Here is a 15228-nt window from a genome sequence, read left to right as displayed (position 1 = left end):
TATTTTAGTGCATCACCAAGATAGATCTGTTGAATGTGAAATTTGTGGCCACAAATTTTCCAGAAGACACTACTTAAATGTGCATAATATGAGGTCGCATACTGGAAAAAACCTTGTTAATTGTACTGAATGCCGTAAATCGTTTGTAAGGAATTCTGAGTTGGCAAAACACATGAGAGTTCATAACGGAGAAAAGCCATTTGAATGCGACATTTGCTCCAGTAGGTTTTCACGGGTTAATACTTTAACAGTACACATGAGAGTGCATACTGGAGAAAAACCGTTTGAGTGTGAAATATGTACTAAACAGTTTTCACAAAATTCCAGTTTAGTAACACACATGAGGATACATACTGGAGAGAAGCCTTTCACGTGTGAAATTTGTTTTAATTAGTTTAATACAAAACCGTCTTTAAAACGTCATATAACAACGCACACTGGGGAAAAATCTCATGAGTGTGAAGTTTGTTTTAAACAATTTGCTGATTCGCAATATTTGAGAGCGCATTATTTGCGGTTGCACACTGGAAAGAAACCTTGACAAGTGTGAAATTTGAATGAAACCCATTTATTTTAGAAAACATTTGGTAATGCATACCAGATACAACTTTTTCCATCAGTGAAATGATCACATCTGTATGCCGTTTATGTGGCAGCTGTTTGTTATTTATATGTTCACCATTGTTTCATGTATTTCATTTAATAAAAAGTGTTTATATTTACCAAAAGAAAGAATTATACAGGGTGTCCCCGAAAATAGTGCGTTCCCTTAAGGTATGGATATAATACACAATTTAGAACAAAAAACTCCTATAACATTTTTTTCTAAAGTTAACTGTTTTCCAAAAATACATTATTCTTCATAAACTCCTGGACAAAATTAACGCACCACTTTAATTAATCTAAATATTTACAATATGAACACAAAATAAAACTAATCTACATTGAAATAATAATAAACACATACAAATAAGTCCAACATGACGTTATCATGACCTTAATTTGCCTTATTGTTTCTTTAAAAAAATTGTTTTTGCCGGAAATGCGTAAATAAGCTAGCATAACTCCAAATTGCAAAAAGAAAAAAATCAGTAAACTAACACAATAAAATGCATCTGGGTCAACACTAATACCGTGTAGGCCCTCCTCTACTTCTTATGACTGCATTTATGAGTCGAGGCATGCTTGATATCAAATGTTCAACAAAAGCTTGCGGAATATTCTCCCACTCTTCAATAACGGCCTCAATGAATTGGTTGTGATTGGCAATAGGGGGTCCACGACTTCAAATCTTTTTTTTGAGATAGTCTCATAGATGCTCTATAGGATTCATGTCCGGACTGTTAGGTGGCCACTCTAATAATGGAATATCAACATCATTTAGGTAGTTAATAACCTGTCGAGCCACATGAGGACGAGCGTTATCTTGCATGAATAAAAAATTAGGTCCAAGAAACGGAGCAAAAGGCATTACATGTTCGATAATAATGTTGTCTAAGTAATAATGGGCATTCATAGACCTCGTACGTATGGGGACCAACTCCGTACGAGCTTCAAAACAAATTCCCCACCAAAACATTTTAGAGCCACCACCAAAAGGTACTTTAGGAGAGATATTGCAGCTGGCAAACCTTTCTCCTCGCCTTCGCCAGACACGCTCACGACCATCTGGAGCTTTTAGGCTTACTCTAGTCTCATCGGAGAAAAGAACTCGTTTCTAAACATCGATGGTCAAATTTTGATGCAATCTTGCAAAATTCAATCTCTGAACCCTGTGTTCTCTGGTAAGCCAGGGTTTTTTGGCCGGTTTCTTGTTGCTCAATTCTGCTTCATGTAAACGTCTTCTAACTGTTCGAGACGATATCGCGACATTTCGAACATCTGCTAGTTCATTTTTTAGCAAATTTCTGGTGACTCTCCTATCTCTGAGAGCACGTTGTCTCAAAAAACGATCATCAATTTGATTAGTGCAACGTTTTCGCCCTTGCCCTGGTCTTCGATGGTACGACCCTGTTTCATTATATCGCCTCACCTTGCGACTGATGCTGGAATGATGTCTTCCTAACAAACCTGCTAGGTATCGCATTGAATATCCTTCATCTAGGAGAGTCGATGCTCGCATTGCTTCCTCCATTGACACATTTCTTTGGCGGTTCATTTTTTTATTTGATTTTTATGCAAATGAACTTCCAAACATGCATGTGATGAAAAATATCCCAATAAAAAGCTTGTTTCTCACAAGCACTTTGCTTTAATCGGCACTTTTTATGAAAAGTTTAACTCACTTTTAGTCTTAAACGGAGTTTAATACAAATTATTGTTAAAACAAGACATTTCTCTATGAACAAGACTATTATTGGCTTACATAACAACTGTCACTGTCAAACAAGGTCCATAGGCAACTTGTCGTACAGTAAATTATACATAAATAAAGATTATTGAGAGAAATATGAGTGGTGCTTTAATTTTGTCCAGGAGTTTATAAGTGAATTTTTATTTTCATTAAATTAAATAGTCTGGCAACGTCCTACAAGAATTCGTTTGTGATTTTGAAAATTTAACGTAATCGAACCCTTTGTTTATTTACTATTTGAGGTGTGATTTAAGGTTGTTGACATCGGGAATGTAGGTACCTACCTGCAAAATAATTATTTCTTGTTTTAATAATGTAGCATTATTTTTCCAGTATATTTTTTTGTAAATTAAAAGAATAGTCATTCACCTATTCAGCGATATAAAGTCTTAAAATCGGTTGTCAAATGACAGTAATTAATTTTTAAAATGAGAGGTGCAACGTAGATATCACATAACTAAATAACATAACTAAGCAAGTTGATATTATGTTATGTGATTTCCACATTGCATATCTCATATTAAAAATTAATTGCTCAGTCATTTGACAAAGTCAACACCGTTTTTTTTTTCAAAAATCCGCCATTTTTTATTTAAAAGCGATATCAAAAATTCAATCCATTCAAACAAAACTTTTACTAAAATAAAACATTTCAGCGAAAACCGCACATTTTTATCTTGAGTCGTTTAGAAGTTATAGGCAGTTAAAATGGGGGAAAATATAAGTGGACACCCGGTATTTACATATCAGGCAACAAAACTCTCAATTTTGCTGATTGGGGATGGACAAAAGTGAATGGCACCTTGGTACCAAACAAAATCACGAATATTCCTGCACCAGAAGAACTACTTAAAATGATATTTTGCAATTATTGCAAAAAAAGAAGTGGCTCAACTTACGGGTGTCGCAAACTTGGATTATATTTCAATCAAACTTAAATGACACTACTTAAATGTGCATATGAGATCGCATACCGGATAAAACCTTGTTAATTGTCCTGAATGCCTTAAATCGTTTGTAAGGAATTCGGAGTTGACAAAACACATGAGAGTTCATAACGGAGAAAAGCCTTTTGAATGCGACATTTGCTACAGTCGGTTTTCATGGGTTAATACTTTGACAGTACATATGGGAATGAATATAGTGCATATACTGGAAAAAACCCTTTGAATGTGAAATATGTAATAAACACTTTTCACAAAATTCTAGTTTAGTACAATACATGAGGATACATACTGGAGAGAAGCCTTTCACGTGTGGAATTTGTTTTAAGGAGTTTAATACAAAACAGTCTTTAAAACGTCATATAACAACGCACACTGGGGAAAAATCTCATGAGTGTGAAGTTTGTTTTAAACAATTTGCTGATTCGCAATATTTGAGAGCGCATTATTTGCGGTTGCACACTGGAAAGAAACCTTGACAAGTGTGAAATTTGAATGAAACGCATTTATTTTAGAAAACATTTGGTAATGCATACCAGATTACAACTTTTTCCGTCAGTGAAAAAATCACACTTGTATGCCATTTATGTGACCTCTGTTTGCTATTTATATGTTCACCATTGTTTCATGTATTTCATTTAGTAGAGAGCGTTTATATTTACTAAAAGAAAGAATTTATACAGGGTGTCTCCGAAAATAGTGCGTTCTTTTAAAGTATGGATATACATAATACACAATTTAGAACAAACAAGCTGAAAATGCGAGCATTATCATAACGAAAACTTTGTTTATTTACGTATTTTAATTCAAAATATGGAAAATTGCTATTATGAAAAGTTGTTTAGAACTAAACATTATGTTTTAATGTGCAATTATATCATTCTAGTTTAAATTTTGTGAACTATAAAGGTACTTTACTCTTGATCGAAATTCATATTTTTTATATACCTCGTATAAAATTAATACTTAAGATTTTCATTAATTCTTGCCATAATTCTGATTCAAAATTTCAACCTTGATCAGAATGCAACTCTAAAGGGACTCCATGTCTTGATACGACGTGTGTTATAAATGCTTCTGCTACAGTAGTCGCTTCTTGATTAGGAAGGGGTGCAATTTCAGGCCATTTCGAAAAATAATCCATTGCAACCATTAAGTACTTGTTTCCTCTCTCTGTCAGCGGGAGTGGACCAAGAATATCTACTGCAAGCCGTTCAAAAGGCTCTCCGGAAAGATATTGTGCCATTTTACCACGACTTCTTGTTCTAGGGCCTTTTCTACCGTTACATAAATCGCATTTCTTACACCAAGCTTCTACATCTCGGCGACAGTTTATCCAATAAAATCTGTCTCGAATTCTGGCCAGTGTTCTTTTTACTCCAAAATGTCCTCCAGACAGGCTGCTATGAAGTTCTTGCAACACACTTTTAATGTGTGATTTTGGTAGTATCACTTGTTAATACTACCTTGTTGATATCTGTAGAGCCTGAAGTTCTAGGGAGCATAGCGTATGCGGATGATTTGCTGCTTATCATAGATGCTAATTCAAGAAGAGAACTAGAAATAAAATCAAATGGAGTACTTGAAAATATAAATGAATGGATGAAAAAAGTTAAACTAACTATATCAGAAACAAAAACAACATATAGCCTTATAAAAGGAAGACTTGAAAGAAATCCAAGTATACAAATAAGGGGGAAGGCAATAAAAAGAACAAAAATAACTAGATATCTTGGTATCATAATCGATGAACCAAGACTCTTTACAAACCATATAAATAGCGTCTGTGAGAAGGCAGCGAAAGTCATGCATTGCATTGCAAGCCTAGCACAAAGGGAATATAGAATTCCGTTCCAGCATATGCGCGTATACCTGAGTACGATACTTGCCTCAATTGTAGGGTGCTGTGCAAGTGTATGGGCACACAGACTAACAAATAATACAAATATTGAAAAACTGAATAAAGCACAAAGAGGTTTCCTTGTTAGAATGACAGGAGCCTTCAGTACTACAGCAACATCAGCTTTAACAGTCTTGACTGGTGTAATGCCCATGCACTTGGAAGCACAAAAACGTGCATGTAGATATTGGCAAAGAAAAGAAAATTATGAAAAAATAATACAATTAATGGGAATAGAAATCAGAACAAAAAGAGAATTAGAAGAAATATTAAATAGAAAATGGCAAAACGAATAGGATAATTCACCTAAAGCAAGACGTCTCTATAATTTCATTCCAAATTTAAATAATATACCAAATTATTTTAGCCCAAAAAAAGGATTAATACATTTTCTTACAGGGCACGGTCCGTACCCTACATACCTACATAGATTTAACTTAAAAGACAATGAATATTGTGAATGTGGAGAAATAGGCACACCAGAACACATAGTATTTAATTGCGAAAGACAAACAAATACACAAGAACTACAAAGAATGAGAATAGACCTTGTTGGCATAAATATAGAAAATATAATACAAAATGAAGAATTATTTAATACACTAAACAATTTAGCGGACATAATATCAAAGAAACAATTAGAATTATATAATATTAGACGAAGAAGACATCAAGTAAATAATATCCAACCTCTGTGAATTTGAATAAGAAATTATACAAAAAAAAATTAAAATTACCTATAAAAATATAAAACAAAATATTGGAATAATTAAATAAATATTTATATAATAAAAAATTAAAAATTAATATCAAATATAAAATAAAATAAATCAAAAATCAAAAAATTATTAATCAAACAAAAAAAAATTAAACTTAAAAACCTGAAATTTTAAAACTCAATGGTTTGAGGTTCACCGAAATACCATTAAGAATATCATAAAGTCGATTAGACCTGCACTTAAAATTATTCGTGACTATTTTTAAATGAAGAGTGCTGGCATTTCTCATCTGAGAATGAGAAATGGAAGCACTTTTATAAAAATTATATGTTCAAAAAAAAATTAATAATTTATCTTTTGTTTATTAGTTTTTGTTTATTTGTTATTATTTGTTCATTAGAATTGTTTACAATTTGTAGTTTTCATAATTAGTATTAGATTAGGGCTATTGTTAATTAGTCAAATATAGAAAATTCTTAAAATAATAATAATGTAAAGATAAACTACTGTAATCCCATCAGGACGACCTGGATTAGTCCCAAGAGGCCAGGTCATTTGTATAGTACTATAAATACTTAAATAAAAAAAAATACCACTTGTTGAACTATACGTACTCCATCAGGAGTTTCCCACTTCCGATATAACAGACCATTCGAAAGATATAGAGATTCCCATTGAGCCCAGTACGCCTTTATAGTTCCACTGTATCTGGATATTTCCTGTCAAATAGGTCTTACTCCATTTTTAACCCATTCTCTTATGACTCTTAAGTCATTATCCTTCTTTTGACTCTTCTTAACGTTTTCCAGGGAAGTCTGATCATTATCTTCATCCTTTTCAACCGTATTCATGCAGAGACTTACATCTTCGGAAACACTCTTTTTCTTCAAATCTTTTACAGTACTGACATTGTCGTTCAAAACAGGGTCGTCTAGAAAGAATATCGGCATTGTTATGGAGACGCCCTTTTCGATGTACTATGTCGAAGTTATACTGTTGGAGTCTCTCTATCCATCGAGCCACTTGTCCTTCTGGCTTTTTAAAATTCATTAGCCACTACAAAGCACTATGGTCAGTTCTGATTGTAAAATTTCTGTTATAAAGGAAGATATTAAAATGTTCTAAGACTTTTATGATAGCTAAGAGCTCTTTTCTGGTAACGCAATAATTCTTTTCTGCCTTTCCTATTGTTTTACTAAAATATGCAATAACTTTTTCTTCGCCTTCCTGTTCTTGTGATAATACGGCGCCAGTACTATGCTGAGATGCGTCACAATCCAACAGAAATTTTCCATCTTCTTGTGGATAGGCTAGGATAGGTGCTGTCGTAAGTTGTTTTTTTTAAATCTACGAAAGCATTTTGACAATCCGGTGTCCAGTCAAATTCAATATTGTTTTCGGTTAGTCGATGAAGGGGCTTAGCGATGCGGCCAAAATCTTTAATACATTTTCGGTAATATGAACAGAGTCCAAGAAAACTTCTGATCTCCTTTTTATTTCCTGGTTTGGGCCAATCTTTAATAACTGAAATCTTCTCTGGGTCAGTTTTAATTCCTTCTGCTGAAACAATATGTCCTAGATAGTACGCCTCTCTTTGAAATAGTGAACATTTCTTATAATTTAGCTTTAAATTGGCATTTCTCAATCTGTCGAATACCTCGTTAAGTTTTTAAGATGGTCATCAAATGATTTGGACATAATCATTATATCATCAAGGTACACTAGACATGTTTTCCAGGTAAGTCCCCTTAAAACCATCTCCATCAGACGTTCAAACGTAGCTGGAGCATTACAAAGACCAAATGGTAGAACCTGGAACCTGTAGAGACCACGTCCAGTTGAAAAAGCTGTTTTGTCTCGATCATCAGGATGTACTTCTACTTCCTAGTAGCCGCTTTTTAAATCTAATGTTGAAAACCATTTAGCACCCTGATAAAGTGTTTAGTGTATCATCTATTCGTGGCAATGGATAACTGTATTTTTGTGTAACTTGGTTTAATCTTCTGTAGTCTACACAAAAACGAGTAGATCCGTCTTTCTTAGTTACTAAGACTACTGGTGAACACCAGGGGCCCGAAGCTTCTTCGATGATATCGGAGTTTATCATATCTTGTATTATGTTTTCAACTTCTTTTTGTCTAGCAAACGGTAATCTCCGTGGGGCTTGACGAATTGGTCTTGCATCTCCAGTATCAATTCTATGTTGAACTAAACTAGTACGCCCTGTAGCTTTATCTGATTCAAAAATGTCGTAGTTCTCATTTATAAATTCGTTAACTTTTGCTAATTCTTCAGTTGTTAAGTGATCAATATTTTTGATGAATTGTTTCGCGAGGTTAGCGTCAACTTGGTAACTTAAATCTGTATTCATTCTCTTCTTTCCTACGTTTCTCTTTCAACTCTTCCATTTTTAAAAACCAGTCTGGGGGTCCGGATGTATCCATTTCTTTTTTAAATTTAGTAGATCTTGTATTGACCATACAAAAATTACTTAGATAATGTCTTCTTATCCCACCGCTGTCACCAATGTTACAACTTTTCGAAAGTAACTTTATTCAAACTCAAATACAATATTATAAACTTTAACAAACTGACAACTGTCGACTACTAAATCTGAATTACAACTGAACTAAAATGCCAAACACATATCTTTATATAGATTTCTGGCGTTCTGGACGTCACCAGACATTTCTGGGTTATTCCATGACATCCAGAACATTCTCGTACGTGACTACTTCTTCTTTTACGTCAAGGGACTTTTTCTATGAAGGATCAATCTACGGAACTGTCATAACAATACAATTGTTTATCTTTTAATAACATAACCTCATCTTACTTTTTCTTGTAGGAGGTCACGTCAACTGTCCAAATCTATATATTTCTAAGTAAAAATAGCATTTTTTATTTCGCTGTGTGAATTTAATTTGGGAAAATAAGATGCCTCAGGGTTGTCCTATACCTTTGTGCTCATCTAGAATATCAGCACAAAGATTTCCCAAAGATAATCCGATGAGAAAAAAGTGGATTATACCAGTGGTGTAGTGGTAAAATTAGCTGTGCCGGAGCTATACCTCTACCGGAAAATTTTTGAAAATTAGCCTACTACCCAAATCGTGAGTTTTAAGGCCCTTTGGCAAATGTTTTGAAAAGTTTAATAATTAAACTAATTAATGATCTTTTAGAGTGATAGTAGTTACAGTAGGGCCTCCTACACATTCTCCTCCAAAGAATAATTTTAACTTTAAAATATGGTAAGACTTTCTTAAGGTAGATTATTACAGTTTGATACCTTAAAAACTGTTTTTAAGGTATCAAACCATAATAATCTACCTTAAAAACTCTATAATTTAAGTTGGAAGCCTTGCTGACAAAAATTTAAAAAACACTGGTGTAAGTTAGGCAAATATTGTAAATGACTAAGTTTTCATTTTCAGTAGTATTAATTTATTATTGTGAAAAAATACACCCACAAGTTACATTAGTATATATATTTTTTATTATTTAACACACACAAACATTATAATCTGTGCCAAAAAAATTAAGAATTATTTGAAAAAACTACATACAGTACAAATAACTTGTGTATTTAACAAAATACATATAATAAATACATCAGATTAATTATAACATACTGTAGCGGAAGAGAAATCTTGGCCGATCCCCGTATAACAGTAAACACCTCAAGAATGACGTAATCGGATGTGCTAGGCCTCGCCGGAGAATTCTGGAAGGTACGTCACGTAGGCGGAACAAGCCGATAGCTCGAGATGGGAGTCGATTGTTCCAGAATAACAACTGGGTATAAATACGGGCATATTTTGTGAATAAGTTTAGTGTATAAGATAAATTCGTCTGTAACTTATATAAATAAAGTCGTATATAAATTACGAACCGCTAGTTTTATTGTAATTAGAAGTAATTACACTAATCACGCTACAGTTGGTGTCGGTGTTCGGTAAACTTAGTGCGATATAAATAAGTGAATTACAGAGAGACTTTAAAAGACTTTTGAACTTTATTCGTCGGGAATAACCGGAGTGCGTTAATTGTTCGGTATTCGGAAAGACTTTAAAAGACTTTTGGACTTTATTCGTCGGGAATAGTTAAAGTGCGTTGATTGTTCGGTATTCGGAAAGACTTTTAAAAGACATTTTGGAAAGTACGTGTGTGCCGACCAAAGATGTTGCTACGAGAACTTACAGTAAAACAGCTCCGTGAACAGCTAGAGGAACGGGATCTGGACAGCAGTGGGCTCAAGATAGTCCTACAAGAACGACTCGAGGAAGTCCTAACGAAGAACGGAGATGATCCAGAGACGTTCCACTTCCAGTCAGCAGAACAAGCAATCTTATCGAAATTAAAAACTGTTTCTGAAACGATTGATGATACTTCTAAGATAAGCAACGAGAAATTTGAAAGTGTTTCTCAAAAGATCGATGAAACTTCTAGACAGAACAACGAGAAACTTGAAGAAGTTAGTAGAAAAAGCGACGAGAAATTCGAAAATGTCGCTAAAAGATTCGATGAGACTTCTCAAATAATTAAAGAGGTCTGTAGGCAAAACAACGAAAAACTAGAAGAAGTTTGTAAACAGAACAATGAGAAATTTGAAGAAGTTTCTAGAACATTCGATAAGATGCAGAAAAGTGTAGAGACCGTAGAAGAAAAGATCAAACAACTAGAGAGCATGATAACTGATACAAAAGTACAACCATCAGTTAATGCAGTAGCTTTAGATCTTGTAGTGAAGGATGAAACACCGAGAGACGAAACATCGCATCATATGAGATTTAAATTACCACCATTCGATGGGAAGTCCTCTTGGTCCATATACCTTAGACAATTCGAAGCTATTGCGACCGCCAACCATTGGACCGAACAAGAAAAGGCTGTTTCCTTGACTGCTGCTTTACGAGGTGATGCTGCAGATATATTAAGGTCAATTCCCAAGGGTCAAGAAAATTGTTACCAGACCTTGTTCACTCGTCTAGAAAAACGCTATGGAGATGCCCATCTACAACAAGTATACAAAGCACAACTGCGAAGTAGAAGTCAACGAGCAAGTGAGAATCTGCAAGAATTTGAAGCAGATGTGGCTCGTGTGGTGCGGTTGGCTTATCCAGAGGTGCCAGAGAGCGTTTTAGAAGAAATTGCAGTAGATACCTTCGTCAATGGGCTGAAAGATAATGAACTACAGAAAGCTTTACGACTAGCAAGACCGAAAGTTTTAGATGAAGCACTTGCTATTGCCTTGGAACACGAAGCAGCTAGCCAAGCTTCACGAAACAATCGAGTAATAACCGTGGAAAAAGGCGATAAGAGAATAGATGAACGTTTGGTGGAAATGGTACGGAGGGTGATTCGTGACACGATCCCGAAGAGACGCGTGAAGAGGGCTGGAAGAGTTGGTTCAAATACAGATGCTTCCTCAATACGGCCATGCGGTGAAAGTTGTAATCACCGGCTTAAAGTAGAGGAGCAGCTTTGCCCTGTGAGACGAACCACCGTCGTTAATGAGCAATGGCAGCCCGAACAGTTACAAGACGCCCAAGAAGATGACCCATGTATAAAAAGAGTATTGGATTGGATGCGGCAAGGTGAGAGACCTAGTTGGCAGAACATTAGTGCATGTAGTCCAGAAGTCAAGGCCTACTGGAGCCAATGGAATTGCCTGGTACTAAAAGATAATCTTCTGTACAGAACCTTTAAGAACGATGATGGTACAGAATCAAAGCTTCAGTTGATTGTACCTAAAAGTAAAGTGTCAGAAGTATTGCGTCAGTTGCATGACGGTACATCAGGTGGACACTTTGGTATTACGAAGACTCTGCAAAAGGTTCGAGAACGGTTCTATTGGGTGAACTGTAAAGATGATGTAAGAAGATGGTGCCGGAAATGTGAACTGTGTGCATCCGGTAATGGTCCAGTTAGTAAAAAGAGAGCACCCATGAGACAGTACAATGTTGGAAGTCCTATGGAAAGAGTAGCAATCGACATTGCAGGTCCATTTCCAGAAACCGATGCTGGAAATAAATACATTCTGGTAGCCATGGACTATTTTACGAAATGGACCGAGGCCTATGCATTACCGAATCAAGAAGCTGCTACCGTTGCAGAGGTACTTGTTAAAGAATTCTTCAGCCGATTTGGTGTTCCCTTGGAGATCCACTCCGACCAAGGGCGAAACTTTGAGTCAGCTCTTTTCCAAAACGTTTGTAAATTGATTGGTGCCAATAAGACCAGAACAACACCCCTGCATCCTCAATCAGATGGGATGGTCGAGAGGATGAACCGAACGATGGGTAAACACTTGTCCAAAGTTGTATCTGAACATCAGCGGGATTGGGACCAACACATTCATTTATTCCTGATGGCCTACCGCTCGGCCGTAAATGAAACTACAGGTCAAACACCAACCTGCCTGATGTTGGGTCGTGAAGTTCGGTTGCCCTGCGACCTAGAGTTTGGCTGCGGACCTTCCGAGGAACATGTTGCAGGCGAAGACTACGTTGACCGCCTGAAATTACGAATGAACAACATTCATGAACTTGCCCGACAACACATCCAGATAGCCAGTGACAGAATGAAAGATCAATATGATTCTCGATGCAAGAATGAAAGCTTCGAAGTAGGTGATCTTGTCTGGCTTTATAATCCGCAACGTCGTCGAGGCTTGTGTCCTAAACTGCAAAGACAATGGGAAGGTCCGTATGAAGTTAAGAAGAAAATAAATGACGTAATATATAGAATTAAGAAGTTGCCAAACGGTAAACCAAAAGTTATTCACATAAATCGTCTTGCACCATATGCTGGCTCAAATGAAACAGAAGAAGCACGAGTCCTCCAACAGGAGATGAAAGATGTCGCACAGCCAAGTTTTAATCAATTTATGTCAAATTACGCAGCGAGAAAGAGTGCTAGATTCGGCGTGACCACAGAAGTTCAGCAAGATCTGTTTGGTGTTCCAGAAAACGTCTCTCTGGCCCACTGTGTTGCCCAAGACCTTGAGATGACTAAAGGAATATCGTCCGTATTCAATAGAAAGTTCGGCCGCCTGGACGAGTTAAGAAATCAGCAGCCTAAAATTGGAAGAGTACTGCGATTGGAAGATGGTCCTCGATCTTTGCTGTATATGGTGACCAGAAAGTCTTATACGGACACGCCAAGCTACGAGAACATATGGCGTGCTCTAACTAATTTGAAGAAAATCGTGTGTAATTATGACATCAAAAATTTGGCTTTACCAAAAATAGGCCATGCAGTAGAAAATCTGGATTGGAAGATTGTGAGAAGCATGCTTGAAGTGGTCTTCAGAGGAACTGGTGTACAAATCACTGTGTGTTGCATGAACCCGAAGATGTCGTACCCTTCAAAGACAGTAGACTGTTATTTCTTCTTGAAGGGTGTATGCAGAGCTGGAGAGTCGTGTAGATTCCGCCATCCTGGGCCTTCATTTAGAGTTGCTGATCGAGACGCTCAGATCTTAAGAGGGGAGCAGTGTAGCGGAAGAGAAATCTTGGCCGATCCCCGTATAACAGTAAACACCTCGAGAATGACGTAATCGGATGTGCTAGGCCTCGCCGGAGAATTCTGGAAGGTACGTCACGTAGGCGGAACAAGCCGATAGCTCGAGATGGGAGTCGATTGTTCCAGAATAACAACTGGGTATAAATACGGGCATATTTTGTGAATAAGTTTAGTGTATAAGATAAATTCGTCTGTAACTTATATAAATAAAGTCGTATATAAATTACGAACCGCTAGTTTTATTGTAATTAGAAGTAATTACACTAATCACGCTACAATACATACTCAAAGTAAGTGCCAAAATGCATCCTTCTTTGCGTTCTTTTTTGGGTTTTCTGCAACTCTTGTCCTGGAATCGTCTGCAGACCGGTGGCTCCTCAGCCATTTAGTGACGTACGTCTCAGGCTGCCATTCTTGGAGAGGTGGACCTTGGATTTTTATGAACATCAATGATGATACATGAGCAACAGTCAAAGCGTTTCTTGATGGTGTAACCATATTGTTCATACAACTGAAACCCCGTTCACAATCAGCTGAGCTGCAAGGTATTATTTTAGTGCAGTTTAACAGTTCTTGCAATCCATCAGGCACTTGTCGGCTGTTGTCCAAATAGTCTCTGTAGGCAGAGACAGCTTTGTTGACGTTCAATTTAAATCTCTTGCACAGTTGCTCTACTTGAGTTTGACCAAAACTTGGTGGAATGCAGGTTGGCCAATACTCAGGTTCTAATACTTTAAAAGAGTTTATAAGATCTTCATATTGGGCTTCCCCATCAAATGTGGTGACAAACATTCTTTGCTTTAGGTTATTTATAACACTAGAAATAAGTTGCTGTCCATTGAACGATACAATTTTTGGATTAGTTTTTAACACAACTGATGCAAAATTTCCTTCTTTTATGGCGATTTGTGCTTCCAGAACTTTCGTGCCTGGCTTCTCCTTTAAGTGCTCTAAATATCTTACGGATCTGTTTATCAGTTTGTCTGCATACACAATAGAAGTGTTTCTATTCTCTAAGCTCTCTGATAACAAAGCCAATTCAGCAAGAATGTCAAACATAAAGGCCAAGTTTAGTAGAAAACTCTGAGATGTTAGCCTATTTAATAAACCACTATATTTGCTTTTTTCAGTCGATGTTCTGTCAGGATCGTTTATGGCTTTAGAGAAATGGTTTGCCAAAGCTTGAAAGCCAAACCACACAGCCGAAACGGTACGAAAGCTACTGGCTACCCATCTTGTGCTCAACACTCTTCCGATTTTGTTCATCTGAATGTCAAGTTCTTGTGCACAGTCTTTTAACTCACGCTTGTTTTTTGGAGAGGCGCTGTACAGCGAGTACAGTTTGTCCATAAATATCTGGAAATGATTCACTCCGGCCACTTCGCTGACTGCGTCCCCAATAGCCAATTCCAATCTGTGATTTAAACAGTGCCAAACGATTATATCAGGGTACAAAGTTGAAAACCTCTTTGCCACTCCTGAGTGTTTCCCTAACATAACACTAGCCCCGTCACTTGTGAAAGAAACTAAGTTCTGTTTTAAATAACCATTGTCAAACCCATATTGTTCAAGGCACTTAAGTGTACTGTTAATCAACTAATTGCGTAATAGGATTTTTATGAGAGGATTCAACAATGGCCTGAGCAGTACTATGTGCTTTGGACTGTTTGTGCTCTATAATTTTTTTTCTAAGTGATTTGAGCTGGTTAGTTCGGTTTGAGCCGTAACAGCTAACTTGAAATGTGCGCCACTCATGACTTAAAGAAACGTGTTCTTTCTTAAAAG

The 15228-nt window shown here is 36.4% G+C and overlaps 1 protein-coding gene across 1 annotated transcript; it reads right to left on the bottom strand.

The window, feature by feature from the left end:
• Positions 1-13728: 13728 nt before the first annotated feature.
• Positions 13729-14940, bottom strand: LOC114340059 (E3 SUMO-protein ligase KIAA1586-like). The gene has a single exon (XM_050652962.1). It carries the CDS (start codon positions 14938-14940, stop codon positions 13729-13731), a length of 1212 nt encoding a protein of 403 aa, XP_050508919.1.
• Positions 14941-15228: the final 288 nt, after the last annotated feature.

This window comes from Diabrotica virgifera, chromosome 6 (assembly GCF_917563875.1).
Source record: "Diabrotica virgifera virgifera chromosome 6, PGI_DIABVI_V3a".
Lineage (NCBI taxonomy): Eukaryota > Metazoa > Arthropoda > Insecta > Coleoptera > Chrysomelidae > Diabrotica > Diabrotica virgifera.
Note: the sequence above shows the minus strand (reverse complement) of the source record. Positions and strands in the feature narration are given on the sequence as shown.

Excerpts from the sequence above, each read along its gene's own strand:
- LOC114340059 (XM_050652962.1), bottom strand. The coding sequence starts at position 14,940 with ATGTTAGGGAAACACTCAGGAGTGGCAAAGAGGTTTTCAACTTTGTAC.